This window comes from Rhamphochromis longiceps, linkage group LG16 (genome assembly GCF_057381845.1).
Source record: "Rhamphochromis longiceps isolate RC_006_pf linkage group LG16, R_longiceps_female_GT1.1, whole genome shotgun sequence".
Lineage (NCBI taxonomy): Eukaryota > Metazoa > Chordata > Actinopteri > Cichliformes > Cichlidae > Rhamphochromis > Rhamphochromis longiceps.
In genome coordinates, this window is record NC_140572.1 from 7,686,557 (window position 1) to 7,713,840 (window position 27,284).

Sequence of the window (27,284 nt, forward strand, 5' to 3'; positions counted from 1 at the left end):
CCTTTTATGAGCAACTACTCAAAGAAATCACATAGATCTCTGATTTTGAATCTGGGCAACATGGTAACGAACCTAAACTTCGTGAAAGAAGGTTAGCACGTCAGTGTACTGTGTGAAGTCTGGCTTTAGTATGTTGCATTTGCTTTACACCAGGTGCTCTATTTTACCCCTAATCTAAAAAATTTGCTTAAATTGGCATTTAATTAAATTACAGTTACGCAAAACCTCAACCAGTCCTGGCAGATGGCTGCCCCAACCTGAGCATGGTTCTGCTGGAAGTTTCCTTTTAAACCAGTTTTTTCTTCCCACTGTTGCCAAGTGCTTGGTCACATTCGATCTTTGGGTTTTGCTTTTTTCTTTTCTTTCTTTTTTTTTTTTTTTTTCCTTTTTCAGTTTTATATTTTTTGTGGATTGTTTTTTTCTTTTGTTTTTGTGCTTTGTTTAATATTGTCATGTCTTTATCTTACAATATTAGACAGTTCAATTAAATTTCTTTAGCTTTCCATTTCAAAAATTGCTTGTATGCAATATATGTGCTGCCTTTAGTACCTATAGTATTAGGGGGGAAACGTAGTCATGTTTCCAGAATTTAGGTATTGAAAGGTTTTCCAAATAATGGTTGAAGTGTCAAGTCTGTCTGAAACTCCTTCATAGACTATCCCTGTAAGGAGTGTTTTTCTTTTTGTCTGTGGTAAATTAAAGAAGAAATTCAAACATTTTGCCCATTTTTTTTCAAGAACACACTTTACATGTAATAACAAAGTAGTTCAAAATTTTAAGCACTTAATATTGAGATCATCACTGAAAAGTACAACACATTGTCACTAAGAATAGACTTAAGTAGGCTTTGATGTGCAAATAGTGTGAAATCATTCAATGCACAAACTGGAGCATAAAGGGACATATTTTGTGAATATGCTTTCACAATAGACTGTGAGGCGTAGCAATATCGTCTCTGGAGCAAAGTGCAAGAAACAGATTTCATGCAGATGCAGATCATGGCCGCTAGGTGGAGACTCTCAGGCAGTCACAAGGAAACGCTCACTGCTCGGCTGTTCTGTAGATTTCCTCTCTGACAACCACGAGATCCCGAGAGCAGCAGCGTCAGCATGCAAACTTTGCACTACCATGAGAGTTTTTACAAGGACACTTGTCGTAACATGTGATGGAGAATGAATTCAACACGGGAGGATGCTACGATAAAGTAAGTGGACATTATTTTGTTTTCAACAAGATATACAGTAATGAATAGTCATCATTAACGACATGCATAAGAAATGAAATACTATATCATGAAATACTACATATAATAGGGATCATATATGAATCTTTTCACACTGCCTGAACAAAAATGCACCAAAAGATTCCTTACTGATTCTTGGCAGTTTACATTTAGGGAAAAGAGAAGATATCAGTAAAGTAAAACATTATAAAAACTGGAACCAAGAATACAGTATGCACAGGAAATATTTTAACTTTAGTAAAATCAATATGAAGTCGGTGTAGCATCACAGACATGTCCAAAGATCGTTAATAGATATGGGACAGGTGTATAGTTATTCTATGTTGGGTTTTTTTTTTAAAAAAAAACAAATATTTCTGTAAAGTGATAGTGCTGAATGAACTCATGGTCAGTGCAGCTTATAGTCTGCAGACATAAGTGCAGTATACAATATAATTAGCTAATGTTGGGATAAAATTTACTTACTAAAATAATTCCTCATTAAGTATATTCAGTTTCCTTGTTCGTGAACACATACAAACACACTGCCACTCACTTTCTCACTAAGCCCTTTGTGCTCAAACATGTCATCTAAGCTGGGAGCTTGATGAATTGAGCAGGAACAGGAAAAACTGATCTGTGACACAAAGGCAAATGGTTGTGAAGAGGTCATGGATTTTCTACACAATTTGTGACATGATTGATTGATTGATTGATAATTTTAAGAGTCTTGTAGTTGTTGATTTGAGGTATAATCATGTTGGGCATTTGAACCATACACTGCAGATGGGCACAGCAAACGTTAATAAACGAATGAAGGAAGGAAGGAAGGAAGGAAGGAAGCCTGAATTATTAGGTTCTGGTGAGTGCTGTGTTTTGCGACAAATGGCCATCTTTAGACATTATCAGCTAATAATGTCAGCCATAAACTGCATGGGTGCAACATATGTGTAAAATATTAGAATTTAAAAAGCAACTGAAGCACAAACTTCATGAGTGGGATGTACCACACAGCAGACCATAACCTTTTCAAGTATTGCAGTTAAAAATGCTCCAGAAGGCACCAACACCACAAGTAAAGAGATGTAGCTCAGTGATTTGAATAAGCTGCTTGTGTTGTAGTTTTTAAAAAAATATAATTACTGTGCATGAGATGATTTTATGAAGGGGGAATAGACTATAGAGAGTTTTACATCAAACCGTTAAGCATAGCTGATGCTGAATTATGAAGACTGGCTCATTTTTGGAGGCAGACTCGTGTGACTTTTAGAGAAACTTCTTTTTTTTTGCACTTCAGTGATGTCTTCACTTTTTCAGCCACAGAGGTTTACACTTGATTTGCACCCATACATCCTCTGCATATGTCCCCAAATGACCTTTTACCTCCTTCGCCTGCTGCACTGAGCTCCAGACATGACTGTGGCCCGCCAGGCAGAGCATGTGTGTGTCTGTGTGTGTGTAAATATGCATGTGTTAGCAGAAGTAGGACCACGGCACGCTCCCATTGAAAAGAAAGGGTGATGGTAAGGCCAGAGGTCTCTGTGGATGACGTTTGGCCCGGCAGCTGCTGGAGCTGCTCCATGCTTTTGTTTCTCTGTGACCCTTCTGACCCGGCACTCGCCCTGATGTCAAACACACACACACACACTTTCGCACACCTGCACATAGTCAGACACATGACCCCGCATACACACACACACATGCAAGGATGTGCAGGCATATATGTAAATTTGATTATTTGCTAAAGCGCCCTGTAGACACATACACACACAACGGTGCTCAATAGGCCAGGCCCTGTGGGGACGATCCATCATGACTTAATCACAGAGCTGTGAATTTATGTGTGAAACACCGTGTACATGTGCCTGATTCACTTTATGTAGCATTAAGAAATTTGTTTTGCTTCAGATCATTCCCATATTTTTTCTTCTAATTCTCACAGAGTGCTCGAAAAAAGTGAAAAAGAACTCCTCAAAATCCCGCTAGCATTACCATAAACATCAAAAGACTTGGAACACTGAAGTAGGTCTGCAGGTAGCAGCTTGAAAATTGCCACAGGTAATTGGCAATGCAGAAATATGGATGTATGGATGTAGCACTCTTATCGCTTTTCAGTTCTTTAGAAACAGGGGTGTACTGACAGGTCACCGCTGTCGACTGTTTGACTGATATTAGCCTGCAGGCAAAAAGGACCTGTATCAGTGTCAGTTGCTGATATTTCTCTGTCGAGTCCTGGCGAGCTTTGCTGGTAGCCAAGTCGTGTGTTGTGTGCCATTATAATTTGGTTTGTAATTTCCCAGCAAACAGTTCAATCTGATGCAGTAATATATTGCCAGTGTATGTTTCAGTCTTTAACCGCTTTCTGACAAACCAACAGTGAAAATTATCCTCAGTTACGGCCCTAATGTGCTTTTTAAAACTACAATTCCAAAGATGCTAGCCAAGTTGCCATGGAGGTTTTATTGGCCTCAGCTATGTGGTAAATCTCAGTAATGTGTGGCTGCAGAATCACTCCATCTCCATTACACCAAATACAAGCCTGCAGGAAACAGCAGGTGGTGTGTGTGCGCACTAACATGTTTTCATGCTGCCTCCTTAAGTGACCCAGAGGGCACTGGCCTGAAGGCCAACCTATTGTTCTTTCAAAGTCCTGAGTGACCCCATCCCATTCCCCCCCCCCCCCCCCCACCACACACACACACACACACAAACCCCACACACACACCCGACACACACTGGTTTGTTTGACTTCCCTCTTCATAGGTAGCAGCATGTGTAGAGCCTGTTAGCATAGTATTGTGTGTGTGTGCGCGTGTGTGTCATTGATACCAGCTGGACTACCTCTTCCCCTGCCTGTTTCCACCCCTCAGGCCTTGTTAAAGGGCTGGAGTAATCCTTGCAGCCTGGATCAGTGTTTATCCAGTGTACTGTTTGAAGATCTGCTGCAGACCCTGCTCCTGGCACTTACTCAGCCCTCAGCGTGGATTACCTTTACACCCACACTTATTTCTATCCTTTTTGCTCTGTCCTTATTTGTTTTGATTACTTAGATCATTGATTTTAGAGTAAAAAGGACTCAACTGGATATTCACTGTTCAAGGACATTAAAATAATCTTTTAATGGAGGTACTCAGGGTGGTGTAGACAGGTTAAAGGTTATTTAAAGTAATCTGCAATCAGAGCTCCAGAACTCTGAAGTGAAACGCACACGACGCAGACCAGCATGTTTGGTGCAGCATCAAAGATTATAACAGACATCTCTAAAAGTTTCAAGTTTAAATTTACCCAGGTTGAAGTTTTAATTTTCCTGTTGGAACTCATTCGATACTGCAGAATGCTTAAAAAAAAAGGAGTAAAATGTGTTTTAATACAGTCCTAGTCTTGCAAAAAAGTAGTTTTAAATAGTAAAGGTGTGGGATATGATGGTGCAGAATTAGGTGAATTAGATCGGAAATGTGTACCTGTGAAATGCAGGCCACTTTTGATATTGATTCAATCACCGGTTGTTGTTATTCATCCAGATATAGGTTGGGACATGTATTAACCCATAGTTATATCATCCAGTTGCGCTGTTTTACATGGTGGTTTTCAGTGTAGAGTTGATATGTTCTCTTCTTGTCTGTATTTCCTTATCTGAATTTTAAACTCAACAAGACTCAGCGCAAACTAACCATAGAAATCCTTTGTAGAGGAACCACTTTGTAGTGACCCACTATCACACATGAGTGAGATCCTGTTCCAAAGCTGGGTAGAATATAGACGAACAACATAAATATGGATTTTCTGGATTATGGACACAATATAGAAATCGCTTATTAAAACACAAAACCCCAATTTTCAAAATGCTTTTAAGAACAGATGCATCAACCAAACAACTCTGACTCAGACGTGCAGTAACAGGCTTTACTGTCATGGCTGTGATCTTTATGTCAGATTAGGTAGCGCTTCCATATGCTTCCTCCTTTGTCTGAGGCAGAAATGCTGCTCAGGTCAAACAAAACTACTCGGATTTATCTTGTGTACACAGCGGCGGCGGCGGCGGCTACTACACCGCGCAACACTGTGCCGTGCTACACTTCGATAGGGTTGGTAAGGTGCAGGCAGGCGGCCGGGAGCAGGACACCTGTTCATCCTGCGACTTGAAGCAGATGGTCCACATGGCGCCTGCTCCCCCGAGGGGAAAAACTGTCAGCTGAGCCCCAATTAAGGAGTCACTGCAAGTCATAGGGGAGCGGGGAGTGGGGGTGGATGATAGAGAGAGAGAGAGGAAAATCAGTCTGATAATCAAATAACTGTGACGTGATAATTGAACAAATCAGACTGTGGAATTAAAAGACATGATACTGCTGGTTAAGTTAGGAGCCCTTCTTTACTTTACTAATTACTAACCCCCCGACATGTGAGTCATCTAATCAGCATACACAGATATATGATATACTTAGCTATGCTTTTGTCACTTTAAACTAAGCAGTTTGTTTTTCCAAGTAAAAAAAGTTTCAGATAATTTAATTGGACGTTTTTCTTTATGGTGAATTGGAAAGACTTATGTGAGAAAAGTGTGCCATATTGGAAAGATGCATCCTTTTAAGTAAATCTGTGCAGTCACTTTCAAACATTTTGTGTGCAGAGGTTTAAAAGGGAAAAACCAAAATGTGTAGTCACAGTGTATTCATATCTGCAGTAAATAGTCACACAAAGTTCTGCTTTTGATTGCTTTTCTCTTAGCCCGTTTGAGTCGGTTGTTTTTGCTGGCGCATATCAGACTTAAATTCCCTTCTCAAACAGTTTCACATAATCCAGGTCAAAGTTGTGTTGCCTTTTGTTCAGATGCAGCATCTTTTTATCTGAAGGGATGTTTGTTGTGTTTTTTAAAAATGCTTCTTTAGTTTTCTGTGAAGGTTAGAGTTCGCCAACTGTCCCCAAGTGTCTAAACAGAGCTTTGCAGAGCCACACCTACATGCTGTAGCTGTGTGAACTGTCACTTGTTTCAGAAATGGGTGGAACAGCCGGTCTCCTCTGCTGTTGGTTTTTAAGCTTGGCACTTGTTGCAGGGAACACAGAAGCAATAACAGACAAAAAACTTTGCTGAAGTGAAACCTTGTTTAAAACAATTAAACCTTGTTTAAAGCAATTAAACCATTGTCATCTGTGGAGGTTTCTTTCTTTACGTATGCTTGGCCTCTTTTCCCCCTTGCAAACATCCTAGATGTTTGCAAGGGCCTAAGCTACGATCCAGTTTAGGCATAAAGTTAATCCTGTCAGGGAATGTTCTTTTGGAGGGCGGAACATATCAGTAGCCTCTGGATTGGTTGAATTATTATTTTCCCTTAAAGATGTGGGAGGATAAATCTCAGATTTCAATTTAGTTTTATTTTAAAGCTCCAAATCACAACAACAGTTGACTCCAAGGCGCTTAAAGTTACAATAACGCAGAGATTTCACGGCGTAGGGGCTGTTGACATCCCCAGACTAGCTGTACTTTAAGACAAGTTGCCTTTGTGATACTTTTTCTCTCTTCTAAAGGTCATCGCCAATCATCTGTGCTGGTGAATCATGATGGCTAACGCCGCATACGATCCTTGCTGTCATTCAGGGCCTTTGAATTTCCCATCATCCAGGAACCATGCAAAGGGACTGGGGCTCTGTTTGACAGAGTTTTTTTGTTTTTTGAGGAAATGAGTGTGTTCAAAGCGTGTACACAGTAGACAGTACAATAACAATTCACACCATAAGGGAACCAACGGCTTAGACAATGGATAATACAATGAAGCATTTCTTTAGCAGAAGAAGTCCACATTTCACACTATAACTACCAGATATGTAGATGCCAGCACATAACACACCTTTATCCATCTGAGGTTTCAGTCATCATCGGTGATGACTCCAACTCAAATCAGTCAAAGAAAAAAAAATCAGTCTAACTGACACACATTTAAAAAATAAAATTAAAAAAAATTATTTAAGGGACAGATTCAGAGTTAATGCCTGTGATGACTCAGAGGGTTCTTTGTTTGAAACTTTGACAAACTCTGCACCTACATCTTTTTAAAGTCTTCCCTGTAGAGGGAGTGACACCATTATGCTGCCTGTGTTTATCATGGGCGTACACAGAACAGGTATTACTGCTTGATGTGGTCAGATTTGCATTTAAAGAACCAGTGATGCCTACTGTAAAAACATAGCGAGTGCTCAACCCTGAGGGATAAATTCTGAGGCTTTAGACAACAATGGGAGCAGGCCAACAGTTTTGCATGGCCTGGACTTTCCAGGTGAGCCAGGTTTGGCCGCTTTTCATGTTAAGTAATTTAAAGTAATTTTCCTGGATTAAGAACCATGTTTACCACATGTAAAGTTGTTTACCATGGGTTTTTCCTAAGCAAGCAAAGGGGGCCTTATATATTTTTTCTCTTTTTGTTTTTGGAAGACAAAAGACAGAAGATTAACTGGCCAACCGAAAAGTAAAACAAAAAATAAGGGTCACTTAGAGAAGTTGAGACAAAGAATGAGGGGGACGCACATTGTGGATGGTGTTGGGAAGAAGTATGCGAGATGGGGGAAGACAGACGAACTAGAAACAGCTACGGGAAAGCATCGTCTTTGTAATAATTGTCGTTATTTTATTTATTAAGAGAATTAAGAAAATGAAAGGAGACCTATTCATCTTTACTTTTGGGCTCTAATAAAGTAAAGTTCAATGTAATCTTTATTTATCTTGTATTGGTGGAGCGTGGGTGTCGAACATAAGGTCCGGGGTCCAGAATTGGTGTTGGCCAGGCAAAGACTTGAATCTGTTGCATTGGACACTTTGGAAAATGTGAAGGAGGGCATAAAGTTTTGGACTTTTTTAACATATTTTAGTTACATTTTTCAGCATTTTCTGCTTACAGAGACATGATCATTCATATTGCACCACAGTAATTAAGCAAGACAAAAAATTAAATAACAGAAAAGTTCCAGTTTTTTCACTGTTGACTATAGACAATTTTTTCACAATGGGTCTCCAAATAACAACATTTTCTGTGAATTAATGGAAACTTTCTGTTTTATAGTTACGGGACAATCTGCACAATGAGCTACTGTAATTTTTTCTGTAATTTTTCACATCTCTTAAAAACGTCATTGAAAATTTCTTATATTATGTGGAAAATCTAGGACATACTGTTGGAGTTGCACTTCCTTTTCTTATATTAAGCTGTGTCAAAGATTTAATATGTGGTTAAACTTCTTCACACTGATAGAAGTGGGAAGTTCAGTGGTCCAGCGCCTTGAAGATCAAGGTGGACTGTATTTGACCCCTAATATGAAATTTGACATTCCCGGTGTAGAGGTTGAAGCCCTTCAGTATTAACGCCCCACCCTTTGAGCCAGCTTTCTTCTAAATGGCTGCCCCACAAAAACAGACGGTTTGAACAGCAGGTGGCTGCTGTGCATCCACAAAATTAGCCAAAGGGCTACTTTTCATTTTTAGTCCCCGATCAGACAAAAACAACAACTAAGAACACAGACGTACACATCAGATTGCAATTCAGTAGCGCACTTCTATATTTCCCACATTCCCACACACATTTGACAAGAATTCAATTTGCAGAGTCATGAAAAATTTATGAAGTTCTCAAAGCAAAATACGATCAAACCTGGGACTAGTAGTATGCACCTAACCGAGTGTCTTGTTAGTGTAGCTTTATGAGTGGCATGCCACATAAATGACTTTCCACTGAGACTGTGTGGGCTTAGCTGGAACATCTTCCTGACTGTCGTCCGCTGGCAATATTGACTGCATTTCAAATGGAAACATGCCACATATGACTCTACACGAGACAAGACAGATTTGATCAAAGAGCCATTAAAGGTCAAAGCTCCACTACGTGAGGTTCAATTTGAATTTAAAGACCTGAGATTTGGTATTGAGATTTTTTTATCAAAGAATTTCAGAAATTCGATTATGAAACGTCTCAAATCTCAACAACAAAGCTACTTTCAGCTGCTCCCTTATTTACAAGGGCTTGCCACAGCAGGTAGCTCCACCATGTTTGATTTGGCAGAGTTTTTTATATCGGATGAAATCCTGTCTACTCCCAGGACCTAACTGAGATCTTTTGCTTTTTGCTAGCCAGATGTGTATAGATGATGTGCACGTGTAAAAAGTGTGATGTGAAAATAGCACTTGAGCCCATAAAATGATCAGGAATGTTTGAACCATGGTCGCTGATGAAAGGAGCTGAGGGGTCTTTTTTCTAACCTAGACTTCGACGCAATTGGAAGTCTTTTTGCAACTAAAGCAGTCGCCCCCTGCTGGTCATTAAGGATACCTCCGGTTGGCTTAACTTTTCAGTTTTTGACTCTGGTATACAGTCTGTTATTTATATGTCAATCAACATTCCCTCGCTGACATCTACATTTAGATTAAAGGAATTTAATCTGCTCAGGAACGTGGAGCACAATCTTCCCCTTAGGTGTTTGCAAACCTCACACAGAAATTGTTAAAGATTACGTTTGTTCACGGGATGTTTTAAAATGTGTTTTTATTATTCTCTGGAAAAATAAAATCATAAATATTTTTCTATCTAAATTTGAAATGACTGGTTAACTTTAGCTGTTCAAGTCCAGCCCGACCTCCTTTGAGACTGAAAAATTCCTCCTGATTGTAATGGCTGGGGGTTTTTTGTTTTTGTTTTTTTTACTGCGTTAGTTTGGTGTCTTTTGCTCACTGCAGCTTCCTTCCCCACCTGCTAACTTTCCATAAGAGAGATGCATACGCACTCGTAGGCGATCACACTCCTGACACCCATTTTGGGAAGCACACACTACTTTTAACATAATTGTGTCATTGTCTGAGTCAAGCCAGTCCTCCCACCATGAAACAAAGATGTAGAAGGCAACAGCCGTCTCCACCGAGCCAGGTGTTACGCAGGGCTCCATTCTGGGTGCTGTTTTTTCTTTCTTTCCTTTTTTTTTTACTCATTCTTTCTTGTTGTGTATCTGTTTGTGTGTGTGTGTTTGTGAGTGCATGTGCGTGTGTGTCTGGGTGTAATAGCTCTAAGGACGGTGTGTCCGTGTGCAGCTGCCCGCTGAGGGCCCTCCTTTGTATCCCCCTCCCCTCTATTGTCAACTCATGCCTTCTCGTCCATTCATGGCTGATGGTCGGCGGATGGTCTGGTGATGTGTGCGTGTGTCTGTGAGGGGTTGGGAAGGGGTGGAGTTACCCTACTACATCTCACAGTCCCTTTTTTATTGGTGGAGAGGGGGGTGATTGGCATGTGTACAGAAGGAGATTTGGTGAAGAGACGAAAGTGAGCTGTGCGAGGAGATTTCTGTGCTCGTATTGGTGGGCAGACTCACAGTGAGGAGGGGACGGTAGGTGCCTTAAACTCCATCTGCTGTCAGTAACACTGCTAGCCCTGCAGCTTCAGGACACATCACTCTGCTTTGCAACAACAAAAAGAAAAAAAAAGGAGAACTTCATGGTTGATCACTTAAGACTGCTGCCAGACTCGACCAGGAAACTCATTTTTTGCTCAGCCCCACTTGGACTGGCAGCTTTCTCCAGTTCTCTAGTGGATACAAGACATTTAACTTCCTTTTTTTCCATTAAAAGAAAATCGGGCCATACTCCTGGGCTTAGTCCTCACCACTTTACTGGGTCATTTTCTTTTTTAAAATCTTTCCCACTTTGTGCTTTGTTGCTGATATGATCCAGAGTAGCATGTCAGGAGACACTTTGTAGGAGTTCTTGGTTCTTCTGTGCTTTACTGCCTTGCTGTTTCTCGTGGAACTGTTCGGTAAGTCTTACTAATTTACTTTTGTGCGTTTAGCTTGGATTCGCGTTGGCCCGTTAAAGACGCTGATAACACTGCTGTCATACTTCATCCTGGATTATCTGCAGTATTTTGATGGGTTTTTTTCACTCTTTTTTTTATCATGAAATCTCTGTAACCATATAACCTAATGATAAACATATGTGACCAGTGAACAGACGTGCTGTAATACTACAACAGTTAAAGCTGCACAGTCTTTGTTGCTGTAACGCTCAAACGGGGACATTTATAGACTAATAATACCTGTTAGTTACTGAGTGTGATTTTTAGGACAGCGCAGTTCACTCTGGAAGGTTGTCGTATACATAAGCATCGCAGTCTGAGCTCACAAGTGAAATTAAGACAAGGCCGTTTGTGGTTTTAAATCAGGGCTCTTTGGGGGATTCCTTGGGTTTCCCCCTCAACGGGTCATTGGTTAGGTTTCACTTCAATTAAATTAATGTAAACAAATTATAGATTATCATATGTGCTGACGAACGTTAGCAGGGTCTGGACCACTAAATGTCTCCGTATGATGGCCTTTAGTTGAGCAGCGAGGGAGGCAGAATCAGACTCTGCACAGCTTAGAGGTGAAACCGAGTGCTGTCCGCTACCAGAAAAAGCCACATGACAGACAGTGGTGATATGTATCAATGAGGATGAATCTGGACACCACCAGTTGCAGTCAGGGAGGGTGTAGGAACAGGATGCTTTCAGGGAGGTCCCCTGTGGCTTCAGCAGGCATCTGTTGTCCCCACCACCACTCCCCCAATCCTATATGCACCCCCACCCCCACTCTCCGCACCCTCTTTGTCCCCCTCCCAGCCGGTCGCTGGCGTGGCAGACTGGGTCACTGCTGTACTCAGCCGGCAAATGGCAGCCATGCGGTGGCCCTGAGGGACTGGTCGGGGTCTTTCCTCAGGGGAGCTCATCCTTCCACCCCACACCCAAGGGGGCTAACCCGGGATCACAACACATATAATGATACGCACAGACCACTGTCAGGATGGGCAGGGTAGGTCAACGAAGTGCAGACTGCAGCATCTGCTCAGTATGGAAAGACTCTCAGCTTCCCCTCGATGAAACACTGACTCACCGAAGTTTGGTAGACAAGTTATTCTTTCCAATAAAATACACACTCAAAATTAAAACTCACGGTAGCTGGCAGTTTGTGAGACTCTTTCTTTCTTTATTTTATCCAAAGGGACTTAAAGGATCGTTACAGTTCTTCAAGATTTTGATGCATGTAATTAAGTTTTTTAGGAGACTAATCAACGGCTATGCATGCTCAGCTAAATGGTTTAAGCTAATCTGTCACTGCAGCTCATCTTGTAATATATGGCTGCTCAACAAAAACAGTATTCACCAGCAATTGCATTTTTTTTTCACCCATCTCTGATATTTCATACTGAAAAGAACAAAAAGGTTGGTGATTTGACACTGTGTGGTGGCAGAAGCTAAAAAACTCACCCTGTAACTAAATATAAAAACTATGTAAACTCTCTCCGTGTATATTAACACTATACAGTCATCTGATAGGCTGAGTTTCCTCCCTACAACCAAGTCCACGTTTAACCAGGAGACAATTGCTTGTTTTCTGTACTTCAAGATGGGCTATTCCGGATAGACAGCAGTGAACAGAAAGTTCATTCAAAACTAAAGTTTAGCATGTGTAGGGATCACGCCAGCTCTGAAACCACTAAGCTGTTGGAAGACACCCACTCTTATTTTCATGTCGGCTGCACACCTGTGAATTATCGCGACTGCATCTTGCATTGTGGTGACGCTGTCATGTTACCAAAGACTGACAGATATACAAACACCTTCCAACGTACTCAAAAGTCTCCTTTGTAGCACTTCTTGCTGCTGTACAGGACTCTTGAACTGCATTCTTGGTTTATGATCCACACCCACAGCATCAACACTTATAAAACTAAATGAAGCAATAGATGCTGCTGTTCAGTGCTTCAAAGTTTAACTGGACATTTTCAGATATTGTACAAATCCACCAGCGATATTATTTATTTATGTATTTAGTATGTTTGAAACACAAACTATAATAGCTTAATTGTCATCCAGGTCTTTGTGTAGTATTAAGTAACATTAAAATGGAACTGAAATATTATAAGAAATACTACAAGGAACAGCTAATGGCATTCCTCGTGAGTTATTGGAGTTTTTTTTTTTTCCTCTTGGTTTTCCCAAAAACTTCCATGCAAATACATTTGTGTATTCACACTCCTTTATATGGCACACATATATAGTGCAGAGATCACACCACATGTCACCGGACTGCCTTATAAGTGGGTTTTCACACTTGCTGTGTCACTCTCACATTTCTGCTGACTCCTCAGATTCCGTCTGGCATCCTGCGACTGAAGTCCGCGCGGCTGATGCATAAGCAGGCATGCTTTGCATGTTGATGTGCTGGTGTGGGGGGTGAATGGGTTTAAAAAAAAAAAAAAGCCCCTGCCTCCGTCTGTGCATGCTGCTCGGGCCGAGAGAACAATACTCCCATCACAGGAGGACAGATTGTGTGGCAGCTGCATTGTTGAAGGACGGCACGCCAGACACACTTCTTCCCCCCCGACACAAACTCACTCTCGCTCTCTTCCCCTTTGTGCCTCTTTTGTTTTTTTTCTGGTTTTTTTTTTTTTTTTTTTTGCTGGACTAAATTATTCCGGCTCTCTTGTGGCATTCAGGATGAAAAACAGCGGCGGTGCAGCTTAGACGTCGGGGGTCGGGACATTAAGAGGCCCCTGCTTTCCGGTGCTTTAGCGTGCGATCTGAGAAATTCTTCTTTAAACTATAACCATAAATAGGAGCGCATACAGAGTGCAGAAGTAGCTCTTTTGAAGTGATTTGCAAACAACTGGTGAAAAAATGTATCTTTTGAAATAAATGTTCAGTCTTGTATGAGGAGCAGCTTCATGAAGTGAACTGAAGTCTTCCAATGCTACCAGACAGTATTTGTTCACCTTGTGTCAGCACATAAAAAAAATCAGCATTATTTGTCCAGAGCAGCATAACAGAGTATTTTTCTTTCACAGAAATCTTTTTTTTTTTTTGACATCGTACTTTGAAGAACAACATTTGAAGAAGATGCACCAAACTTGTAAATAACATTCCCGTTCACTTCTCACAGATCTCAGGGCAGTTTCATGCACTGGAAGTACCCTCCGTGGGTATTTCCACAGATAAACAACCTTACATGCAAACACACAGTTGTTGGTATTTGTTTGTGATGTGAACCGTTGTCACCAAAAACTGAAGCAGGCCCACTCTGTCCACATCATACCAGTTACAGGTGGGGTGTTGAGGCAAGTCATCATATGACTGGTTTTCAACTGTCACTTCCTTTTTCTATGCCTCTGTTTGAAGATAAATTTTTTTGTACCTTTGAGGTACCCTCAAAGGAGGATCTTGGCTCTGTCTGTTTTTTTATGCATGAAGCCAACAAGACTAAACTAGGTTAACGGGTAATTTGTATACAATGCTTTTTCTTGCTTTCCTTCATATATATTGTGCTAGAACAGTGGATGTTCATGTTCAATATGAACCAAACATGAGGCATCACGCTCTGATTCACAGAATTTTTATCTACTCTTGGATCTGTATGTCAGTGAGAGTGGATATTATATGAAATAGTCATCTCTGGCAATCAGCTTGGGCTGAAGAAGCCCCACCCACCTGGTGTACAAACCTGCTGTTTATGAAGGGCAGGAACTAGGCCGAGCGTAAATAGTTGATTTTATTTTTCTTGGCTGGTTCAGTTGTACAATTTTTGTGATCTGCTGATACAAACAAACAGCATTTTTTAATGTAAAATATTAAACTTCACTGGATATAACTTATTTCCCCCTAAACTTGAGTAAGTTAGAGGATATTTTTCTTGCTTAAATATCTAAAAACTACATGCTATGTGCAAAAATGAAAGAGTTGCTTTAAACCACCTTTATCCAACATATTTTACCTTACCAAACAAAAGCTGGTGCAGCAGATTTACTTAAGAAAACTAATGTCAGGTGCTTACACTATTTTTCAGTATCTTTATATATTTATAACTTTTCTCTTTTTCACTCATCTCCATAATGTTTACCTTGCCTCCGTTGCTCATACCGAGGCTGCTAGCAGCTAGCTGGTGGCTTGCTCTGAGCGCTGGACAGCTTTATTTCTTTCTTTTTTTTTTTTTCAAATGTTCATGTTTAGCTGTGTGAGGGTGATGTAAGTGTGATTTAAGAATATTAAATATCCAGCACTATCAAATAAAGGTACTATTTTGAACTTTAAAATATGCCAGGCTTATTTAGTATGCTAAATAAAAATATGGAACCAGATATATAGTATTTCTCCCCACACCCTCTAGCAGATCATTACATGAAGGAACCTTTTAAAAACAAGCGCGTCCATGCTCACAGGTCCACACACACAAACTACACCCTTTTTGGCTCCCACCTCAAAGCACACTGTGCGCTGTCGATCTTACGTGCTGCACAGTAATGTTTAATATTTAGTATTTACTGTTATATTCCCATATATCATCGTGATGTTGTTTATTGTATTGCTCTCGTTTTCTTCTGCTTGTTTTCTTTTTTTCTTTCTCAACAGGTGATCCAGGTGATTGATATATGTATTTTTTTTGTCTGCTTATTTAGTTGGTTTTTGTTTTTTTGCCCTTTATCCCCGTCCCTCTTCTCCGTTGTTTTTCCCCCTCTTCCTTTCTCCCCTTTCTTTTCCTCATTCAAGTCTGTCCCGTATCTAGCAAGTGAAAATAAAAAATAAATAAAATAAACAATAAAAGGTGAATCAAATGGACCATTACGGCAAGGCTGGGATGGTCAATTTGGTAAAGTAAATCCGTTGGGCATCTTTCTTTGCCTTTAGACAATAATTCTGATGGCAAAGGAACCAAACGGGACAGGCAAAAAAAAAAAGACATAGTATTTCTGAGGAAATGAGCAACATTTAAAGTCAACTCAAAATGAGGTTATAGCTACCAAAAGCATCGGTAATTTAGTGGATGTTTTGTGTGAATACACTGGAAGTAAACAAAGACATTTAATTTCTTTTTTTAAAGTGGTCACTGAACAATTTACAGATCACTCTTTGTTTCAGCCAGTCTGTGCACCCCCACACAACCAGCAGGCCACACTCAGAGGCTCTGAGCAACATTAGGGGTTTCTCTCATTTGCTACCACAGATGGAACTGAGAAACATTCAGGAAGGCCACATAAACACAAACACTGACTGCAGTGTTAGCTGGTGTATCACTGACTGAATTTCATAAACATTACTTAAGATTTTATGTTGTGGATTTAAATAGAAGTACAGCTTTATGTAATGTAGTTTGTGTCCAACTGTGAGGATTTCTTCTGGGCTTTCGGTGATCAGTAAACTAACTGGAAAACATAAAACATGTACTGTGTTTGTGTTAATGGGCAGTTTGTAATTTTTCTTTGTCATGGTAGCTCACACAGCTGTAACAGTAACGCTTGTTTGTGTCAGAAAGAGCCCTCTTTTTATGATTTTGATAGGACGCCCCACCTCTATAGTGGCCGGAGATTTGAAATAAGTGGAAAATGTGTTTTTTGACTCATGTCACGGCCAGCACCTCCTGCCTCTTAACATTAGCTTTGTCCAGTCAAAATGGATTTAATTTATCATACATATATCCATGGCTTTTTTCATAAATTATTCTTAATTATAGTTAATCTCCTGTTGGCTGCTCATGTTTGTAAATTTCGGCTGTACCTTTTCTTGCTGCACGTTTAGATTTTGAATGTGCAAAATGTGCCAAGCAGTTAAAAATGCGTTTGATTCTGTATGACAGCTTATTCTTACCTTTACTCTGAGGACACAGATGTGCCAAACAGGGCTGCTAACAATAAAATCATGTTTGCAGTGGGTTTTCTCACTTACTCAGTGAGACAGAAAAGTTAACGCACTCTGTTGAGTTATCACACAAAACGTGTCCAATGACTTGCCACAAACTTTGCAGATCTTTGTAATTACTGTAACGTCACGTCGTCACGTTCATTTCGGTTTCCATTAGTGAATGCAATCACTAAACGCATATGAATGAATTTTGCTCATATTTGTTTTGAAATGATGTATCAAGAAGAAGCGCATTTCTATGTTTGAGTATGAAGTCACCACAATATGAGGAGACAAACAATGTCAATCCCATTTTAGAAGTTACAGCTAGTGCATGCATTGATTAGGTAAGCGGAGAATCTGCCTGTTGGCCAAAAAGGCTTTTATTTTATTTTATTTTATTTATATTACTGGTGTGAAGCAGCAATGAAGTGTTTCATATGGCAAGATCGTTGGCCTATTTCTCACTGAGCTGTTGTTTCAAAATGTAAAGTAATGTATTTCACAAAATAAAATGCATATGTCAATAAGAATAAGAATGCCTGCATATGACAGAGTCAAGTTTTGTACTCTGTACATATAAAATGAGGTGCTTTAAATCGTAAAGTATCAAACTGAAGAATTAAAAATGCCTTAAGCAGAGGGCTGGATATGATTCAACAGTGTTTCTGACAGTGCTGCTGTTCTTTAGCAGATGAAAATTGCCCGTGCTGCACAGTTATTACGTCTGTGCTGGCTTCCCCTCATTTGCTCGGTACTCGGGTGTTTAGCGTTTTGTCCCAGAGCTGTTATTTGTTTGACAACACAACTCATCACTGTTAAAATGCAAATCAGTAGAAGTTGGTAAAGATAATTTTCAGCCTGCATGTTTTAAGCATCATAAAGCGTGCACCATCAGCAGCTTTTCATTTGAATCTTGCAGTCAGAACTTAATATGCAAATTAGCTATTGGAGCAGACAGACTCTGTCCCAGGGCAGAGGAGGTGTTGCTGCTTTGGGCCCTGCGTTTTTTTTTCCTTTTGATGAAGAAGAGGCGTGCTTGAGATGGGAGGAAGAAGCAGAATAAAATACCCTTACAGCTGCTGGGGAGAATTTTTATTATCATTGGGCCATACTTTAGATAAACAGATTTTTTGGTTTTTAATGTTTATGACATTTCAATTGTTTTTTATGTAGAAGTTAATGGAGTACTGACCACGAGTGTTTCTGTATTTGAACATAAATGCAGTGTAGTGCCCTGTGTCCTCATGTGATGGTATCACATGACAAGTGAGTATATACTGAGAATTTAACCAGTTCCTTTTTATGTTTTAATTCCCAGGTACCCTCACAGGACTAGTTAGTAAGTGAGTTAAGTATCAGTAGTAACAGTGGGGTCAGTCAGGTGTTTGGGAGGTCACGGAGGTAGTGGAGCTGGATGTATGAGAAGGATTCATGGGCCTGAAGGACCATCTGGAGGATGGGACAGGCCACATCCTCAGCCCAGGGCTGGATCTGGACTACCTACACGTGGAAGGTGCTGAACGGCAGGCTGGGAATTTAGGAGCGGGTGTCACTGTTAAAAGCAGCAATACTGCTGGTAGCAGAGGCATTAGCTCTATCATTCATTCAAGCAGCAGTAGCAGTTGCAGTAACTTTTCTGAAGAGAGTGCTATCTCTGACAGTGAAGATGAAAGGCTCCAGACCGGGTCTGGTTCTGACTCTAAAACACCGCACCACGATCAGCTTCACCTACACCAAAGGGAGGAGTCCTCAGTCTTTCAGCCAGTCAGGCTGGACCTGGCACCAAATACATCTCCTGGAGACCCCCCGGAAACATCTCTGACTGACCCCATCACACACTGCCGTACGAAGGTGGAGTTCGCTCTCAAACTAGGCTACCCCGAAGAGCTAGTGTTGCTGGTCCTGAGGAAACTAGGCCCTGACGCACTTATCAATGATATACTGGGAGAGCTGGTTAAACTGGGAACCAAAATAGAGATGGATCAGCAAGGAGGTCAAGCTGTCTCACAGTCTCCCTCGTCCTCTTTGTCCTCCACCTCCAACTCCTCTCTGGATTCTTCTCGGCTACTGTGCCGGTCCCACCTGCTAGAAGACAAAGAAAACCTGCGACCTGTTGTTGTGGATGGAAGCAATGTAGCCATGAGGTGAGGAGGAGAAGCTTTGGAATATACTAGGGTTTTGTTCTGCTTTCATGTATCTACCTCTTTACCTCACAAAGAGTGTAGCTTTATTACTTTATATTAGGCTTAAGAGCCTAACATATATAGCTAAGCTGAAAGCCATATAACACACATTTAGAGAAATGCTTATTTGTTGAAAACATGCATTGTTTAGTTTTCTGAATTTTTGTAAATCCAGTTTTTACCAAAACCATTTAAGAAGATATCAGTTTAAAACTATTAATGTTAGTTACATGTTACATACTATACATTCTGAGACAAGCAATAGAGGAGACATCGGTGAAAACAGGTGTAAGATTGATTTAATCAGATTTACTAAGAAACGAGTTGGAATACAGATGGGTTGCAAAGTGGCTTGCAGTGCTTTATATTGCCAATTCGATGCATAGAAGGGTATCAGCTAATTCTAGCTGAGCTTGAGATTGTGGCCTGTGTGAACTAATGCTATGCCTTTGTAGTTTGTATCACTGGTTTGTAATTAGTGACACAAAGTGAAACAATTGTTCATTGTGGGAAGATGTAATACGATTATGTAATTTTTGTTTTTGCTAAATTGTTTTTCAAAGTCTCAGCAGTCAGGGAAGACAACTATTTAAAAAAACAGTTCTTTCTCTGAGGGTTGGATTTACAACCTTAAACCTCAGATGGTTACAATCATTAGTAAAATGCAAAAACACATCTTCATCAACAATATCAACCTGAGGATACTCTACATTCAGATGCCTAATTCAAGAGTTTGACTTCTAAGCTTTTTTTGTGTTACTTGATTATAATTCAAAAAACATGAAAAACCTGCCGTACTGACAGTATGACTATGACAAGCAAACAGGCAAAGTTTAATCTTAGCTGTGTGGCTGATGCTTGCCTTCTGTTTGTGTAGTCATGGGAACAAGGAAGTTTTTTCCTGCCAAGGTATCAAGCTAGCAGTTGATTGGTTCTTGGAGCGAGGCCACCGTGACATCACAGTGTTTGTCCCTGCTTGGAGAAAGGAGCAGTCGCGACCTGATGCTCTTATCACAGGTAAAAATTACAGTCGTTGTCACAGTTGAAAGTCCCAGAATAACAACAGTGTGAAGGATGTGATTTAATATCCTGCTCTTGGAAGCATTTCCTATTATCCATTAACTCTAGTCTTTCTCTCTATATTTAACTATTGCACCTCTCCTTGTTCAGACCAAGAGATCCTGCGGCGTCTGGAGAAAGAAAAGATCTTGGTTTTCACTCCATCACGACGCGTTCAGGGACGTCGTGTGGTTTGCTACGATGACAGATTCATCGTCAAACTGGCCTACGAGTCAGATGGTATAATTGTTTCAAACGACAACTACCGTGACTTAGCAAATGAGAAGCCAGAGTGGAAGAAATTTATAGATGAGCGCCTGCTGATGTACTCGTTTGTAAATGACAAGTAAGCATATCGCACCAGCACAAGAAGCAAATCTGTTGGATTTCCTTTTAACGTCATTGTTTCCCTGCACCTTTGAACATACTAAATAACATGCTGTCTTTGTGTTACTCTAACCAATTTGTTGTTAAAAAAAAGGGAGAATTTCAACGTATGTCTGTGTTTGAAAGAACTCAATATTTGCATCTAATTTCAGTCTGTTAACTGTATATTTAGATTCATGCCACCTGATGACCCGCTGGGACGCCATGGACCTAGTCTTGAGAATTTCTTGAGAAAGAGGCCTGTTATTCCTGAACATAGAAAGCAGCCATGTCCTTATGGTAATAAAAAAAATGTTTAGTTATGTTTCTTATCAAATGCATGCTTATCAGCTATGCTGCAGAAGATGTCTGCTCTTGCATAGTGGAATTAGATAAAAAATTGTACGAGAATAAATGCTTTTTATTCCAGTACAATGACAAAAAAACTTCACATTTTTTCTTCCATTAGGAAAAAAGTGCACATATGGCCACAAGTGCAAGTTTTATCACCCTGAAAGGGGTAGTCAGCCCCAGCGAGCTGTGGCAGATGAACTCCGTGCCAGTGCCAAAATTTCATCAGTAGCTTCAAGAGGCCTGCTGGAACATGCCCTGATGGCGAAGAGCCAAAAAAATGGTCAATCAGAAGGAATGGCTGAGGCCCCGCTGATTCGGGATACCGGAAAGAAACAGCCAAATCGGAGCCTTCAGAGCTCCTTCAGTGAGCTCTCAGAGGACAAAACTCAGGTCAGTTCCAAAGTGGAGGAACAGAGGAGAAACAGCAGTCTTAGTGGCAGCTGTAGCAATAACATTGTAGCACATCCTGCTCCAGGGGGACCGCCTTCATCGGGACATCTGGAAAGATGGGAACACCCTGCTGGAAGTACTGGATGCAGCTCCGGTATTGCCGGGGCTTCAGGACCAAACAAAGCTGAATCTTATTACAGATGCAGTTCTCCAGTGGTGGGCTACAACTCTGTGGTAAAGGCTTATTCGGGACTCAGTCTTGTAGTGCCACAGACTCCTGAATGCTTCTTTCCAGGTGAGCTCGGCACAAGTTCACTGGCTTCAGATTGTAGCAGTGAAAGCAGTGTCAGCTCAGATTCTTTCTCTCCCGTGTTAGATGATAGCCCCAAGTGCCATCACCATCATCCCCACCACCACCACCATCATCATCACTACTCTGGCCAGTACCCTCACCAGGCAAGCCGTGTTTCTCCTAGTCTGAGCCAGCATTCTCCTCGTGGCTATGTCCATCCTCAAGGACTTTGGAGACAACGTGATTTTGGCATAGAAGATACTCCAGCATCTGTCGCCTCTCGCATTTCGCCACATCACGTCAACACCGCTTCTGTCTACATCCAACCCCAGCAACAGCTTCAGCTGCTCGCCAATTTTCCAGGGGAACCACCTCATCCACAACATCCACCCCAAACACCCACTACTCATGCCCGGTCTCAGAGCTTCCCTCGAGGCCACAATATGGTGGGCTCCCTTTGGCCGGAACATGGGCTTCAGGACAGAGTGTGTGAAGGCTCACCAGTTCATTCTAGAAGAAACTACTCTGTGCGAACCCAACAACCTCAGCACCAGCAGAACTGGGACCCTAATTATGAGCCACCCCCTAAGCCTTACTATGATCTGTTTTCCTATAAGAGTTTTCCACAAGTCCATGGACACTCTCCTTGGGGCCAGCAAGTTCATTCATCACCACATGGCCTTTTAATACCAGGTCTTCCATCGCTTTCACAGCAGTCTCTTCCATCTGTCCCTACCCACAAGAGCCACATGCCCTCAGCAACCCAGCACGCAAAGCCAACTGCCTTGGGTCGATACCAGGACCTTAGGGAGAGGGTGTTTGTTAACTTGTGCGGCATCTTCCCTCCAGATTTGGTGAGGATGGTAATGACCAGGAACCCACATGTGACGGATGCTCAGGAGCTTGCAGCTGCCATTTTAATGGAGAAGTCACAGCACAGCTCTTGAATAAACACAGTGAAGTTTTCATCTTAACTAAACTCGTATTTGCAGGGATATCCTCTGTAAGCTTAATAAAAAAAGTCAAGTTGGGCATACAGAAACCAAAATCACAAGATACGAGACTCCTTCAGCTGTTAACACGCTGCCTTTTTAATGCTATTATTATACAGAGAAATACCAAAATTGCCATACTTTTTTTCTAGAAATATGCCTGCTACTTCTGAACGTAACATAGGAAAAGGTAGGGGTGCATCTGCATGTTTCATCTTTTTTGGTTATGAGTCAAAACAGCACTGTATTTAGGGAAGCTTTTAAGGTGTTTCAAGGGTGGCAGTATTGTTGATTTTAAACTTATTTATTTGTTACATTTAAGTTATTTATATAATTTTAAAATTATTTTAGTTTTATTGCACTTTTTGTTATTTTTTTTTTCTTCAGATCATTTCTTTTGGCAATCATATCAGGGTATAATTATAGCCGTTTGCGCTGTTTCTCTGTTTCTAATTTTTTTTAGTCACTGAGATGACAACATTGGGTATGTAGCTCTAACATTTTCAGCATTAACGTGGCACGCACGTATTTGCCACATTGCAAATACAGCCCGACCATAGTTGACGCTCAAGTAAGCCCAACAAACGGCTTTCTTTCTGTGCTGACAGGTGGCAGATCAGTTGTTGCGAGATTTTGTGGATTTCCCCCAACAAGGAAGTGAAACTTAACCAGCACCCACAAAAGAAGATAGCAAAAACTCCACTTGAAAACCCCAAGCTCTTGTTCACTTTTGAATGAGAGTTATTTCCTCTGTTAGGATAGCCCTGTCAGCTGACTTCACGGTTCATCACGCGCTGTTCCTTTCCATCGCTAAACAATATCAGTGTGCTAAATCAGGTTCAAAGTGTGGCAACTGGAAATGTTTATGGGGAACAGATTGTTGGTATTGTTTTAATTTAAATTATGTGTTAATTTATTATACTTAATGTTTGTGAATGTGAGACACGGGGTATCGTTTATCAGTGGTGGAGGGTTTATCTGCCTCTAATGCTTTGCATACAGTTGTGTTAACTGCACAGATCCACAGTTTTTTTTTTTTTTTTTTTTTAGTTTATGAGACATTGAATAAAAAAACAAAACAGGCACCGGGTGAGAATCATAACCTTAAAATCACTACATCACCACTGAACTACATTTTGGACCATGGTAGTTTTTTACTTTGCAGGGTTTTTTTCTCAGGAGATATTCATGTTTGGTTTCAAAGTCTGTGGTTCTGTTAAAAAAAGACAATAAAAATAGTTTTTAATAACTTCAACTGATCCTGACCATCACAGACCTCCTTAAATGCCAGCAGGGCTCGTATAGGTTTCCAGTTATCCTTACTTTTTTAACCATATTTTTTTTATTTATATATTTATATTCATAATAATTTTGCAGTGCCCAAGGTGACTTCTGTGAATTGCCTGTTTTCTCCCAAAAATCGAGGGGCGGGGGGGATTTAAAATATATTTTTAGTGTTTTAAAATTATTTTTAAGTTGTGTCTTCTTAATGCAGCTTGCTTGGAGCTGTGTGTTTTTGAATGAAATTATGATAATTTATTTTTACTATCTCTGCCAGTGAGGTTATTTTTATTACCCGAGGAACTGTTTGGAAAGCTAACTCTCTCGCCTGGTTAGCTTAATTTCAAGTAGCCCGATGACACCTCTCTTAGTTGATACAAATTGTATCCTATATGGTGAAAATAAACATTGTTTTATATGAAAATGTGAGAACAAGTTTTCAGTTGAATATTTTTATGTGGCAAAATATGTCGCCCGTGATAGTTCGGCTTTTATGTAAGGGGGATTCTTGTTCCCTGTTTCCGGGTGCAGTAAAGTCTCAAGTGCACTTTTTGGATATAGTTGTGTGTATTGTCGGTGAACGGAAAGCAAGGTGGAGTCTAGCTCAGAAATGGTGAAACCTCTAACACTGGTTAGCTAGAGGCTAAGTGGGCACACGCTCATAAAACAGTAAAAGTGATCAGGGTTAAAAGTTTTATAACAGAAAGAGCTTGTTAAAGTTGTTTTGTGATGTGATTGGCTGTTATTAAAGTTTCCTGGCATCACACTCCATGGGAGCAGCAAACGCTGTAGCTAGCTTGAATGTTCCAAATGTTTCTTAAACACTTTCCAGAAAATGTATTTCTTTATTTCTGTGGAGCTTTCTAACATCAAAAAACTTTATTCTCAAACCCTGGAGAGTTGTATGCAAGGCATGAACAAATGTGAGTAACAGTCTGTCAGGTTTTTGGTTTTTTTTTTACACATTTTTTCTCTTATCATTAGCCTACATTGTTATCCGCTATGATGCTAAAGGCTAAGTCTGTGGTAACCCTGCTAGTCTGGCACTATGTGCTAGTGTTTGCTAAATGGGTTAAGACACCCTACAGTATAATTTAACAAACTTCTAAAGTTATTGTGTTTACATTCTGATAAATATTAACAACTTTATTCAGTGTACAAATACATATTTTTCTATTATTACAAACGTTTTAAAAAGGTATTTTTCTAAATGTGTGTATTTTTTTTCTCAAAAAAAAAAAATCCCTAGAAAGTGTGTGTTAAATCATGTCCTGACATCATGCTGTGAATGGATTTCTTCATAGCTGTTGCTTGAAAAAGTGAATTCCGACTGAACATGAAGCAAATTTCTGTCTTGAATTATATACTTAAATTTAAGTATAGCTAATGTGCTGACTACACAGATGTAAATGTTCTTTAGCTAGCAACATACAGGCCACATTTGGAATGACTACAGTTAAATCTCTTCTTTTTTCCGTCTTATGCATATGTCCATTTAATATTCTGTCTCTTTAGCTAGCAGTGATCAAAAAGAAGAACCTGGCTCTCAAGAATCCTGGATTTAAATATGTTGGAGAATTCTGCAACAACTAAGATGGTTCATATCAGTTCATGGGGAAAAGATCTGAAATGATAGACAGTATCAGAGATGGACCTAGCCACCGTGACGTCAAGCATTGAGTAGCAAAACCCCATTGAAAAGCACAAGCGTTTTCTTGCACCATCTTAGTGTTTTGAATCTGGACTCGGCAACTGGCATATCCTGGATTATCATTACTGTAATAAAGTACTTTAAGCTGCCCTGTTATTTCTGAAAGGGTCATCTATATATGACAATCATGGAGACAATTTTACCATCAATTATAGCCATGATTAGTCCCAATTTTGGCTCTCTAGGGATGGTCACACAGTCCTTGGAACTGGTCTGCAACTTCTGGTTGTGTGGGAGCAATGAGTAGTCTTTGACCAGTTGGCAAGTAGCTTCTGAAGGAGGATGCAAATGGATTGCTAAAGCCAGGGCATAATAAATATTCCACCACCGGCTGGCAAAAACCTCCTTGCGACTGCTTTGGTTGCTAGCAGGTTGGTAGCAGTAAGCATGGAACACACCAACTTCGGTTGCAGTTTTTCTATGCCATAGGTGGTAGTTAGCATTTTCCCTGCAAACTACAGACGATGGTAGCAATCTGCTGACAACCAAAGCAATAATAGGAGATTTGTATGTGTGTAGTGAACTCAGATTTGCCTCCTGTTCAGTCTGAATGCGCTTTATTTGCATTTTGAATTTGCATGTGGGGTTTGTATTAACCGATGACGAGCAACTTGTCATTTGTTGCTCATTTGACTAAAATCATGATGTGTGTTTGTATTTTATTAGGTGTTTTATCAATAGAAAAAATGTAAAATGCCGACAGTCCCTGTTTAGCACATTTATTCACATGTTTATTTTTAGTGTGCTTTAATACAGCTTCATTTCTGCTACAGAAATAAGTAAGTGCCATCTCTTCAGGGACCACAGCCAAGGAAAAGGCTGTTTGTTGCTCATCTCTCGGGCTAGTGGTGCTTTTATTAAACCAAAATTAAAAAGGAAAAAAAAGTGTTAGACCATTGCTGCTGTTTCACTGTATATTCTGCTAGGGAATAAAGTGGTTCTTTCTATAATGTGATCCAGGATTATGGTGGTAAATCACAGTATTGATTCATACATAGAGTTAACAAATTAAAAGGAAAACCTAAAAGGAGGGGAGGAGGGAATTTCTGGGTTGCATTTGTCCCCTTGGAGGGAAGCGTCAGTTGTTCTGGGGCGTCATATTTATCCTGTGACAAAACATTTCAGTTCAGATGGCATTGATGAGTTGATCACCTGACTCCAACCCCACCTGCATGTTAAACAATGCTTCCCACCACCATCATCAAAACACTAAATGCGGGAATATCTGATAGAAGAATGAAACTATCCTTCCAGATGAGTGTCAGAGACGTGGAAAATTGACATTGAAGCCGTTTTGTTTGTATTTGGTGGACCAGCGCTGTATGTTGTCACTCATCACTATATTGATTAAGGTGATTAAAATTGTGCTTCACAACAACTTTTTTGATTTTTGGTTTAATGTACAGTACTTTCACTTTTTCGCCCCTGTATGAGTTTAACTTTTTATTCTATAAAACCACCATTCCAGAGTCGGTTTCACCAAACATTTGTTGTGCTCGATTAAGCTTTAGAGATTGAAACCCAAAACAAGAGCACATAAAACAAATGTGACATACCTACAGGATCAGGGAAAATGTGGCTGAATGAGACATGTTGACTGTTCTTGTGAGTGATGTAAAAGTGACCAATAAAAGCCTCACTTAAAGCTTTCACGTCCTGCCTGGTCTGTGTACATGCTGGATTTTGGTATAGTGTGATTTGAAATAAGAGTCTTTTAATTTTCCTTCATGAACATTTTTATTTGTATTAAATGTAATGTGCCT

At 40.3% G+C, this 27,284-nt stretch overlaps 1 protein-coding gene across 2 annotated transcripts; it reads left to right on the forward strand.

The window, feature by feature from the left end:
* The first annotated feature begins 1,079 nt into the window (after positions 1-1,079).
* LOC146650524 (putative ribonuclease ZC3H12C) lies at positions 1,080-27,074 on the forward strand. Of its 2 annotated transcripts, none has more exons than XM_085384839.1 (6): positions 1,080-1,204; positions 18,212-19,037; positions 19,954-20,093; positions 20,247-20,481; positions 20,695-20,801; positions 20,971-27,074. In XM_085384839.1, exons 2-6 carry the CDS (start codon positions 18,325-18,327, stop codon positions 22,482-22,484), a joined length of 2,709 nt encoding a protein of 902 aa, XP_085240965.1. In that variant the 5' UTR covers positions 1,080-1,204; positions 18,212-18,324; the 3' UTR covers positions 22,485-27,074. The 2 variants fall into 2 exon arrangements, with proteins under 2 accessions (XP_085240965.1, XP_085240964.1); XM_085384838.1 differs by lacking the exon at positions 1,080-1,204 and adding an exon at positions 10,505-11,001.
* The last annotated feature ends 210 nt before the right edge of the window (positions 27,075-27,284 follow it).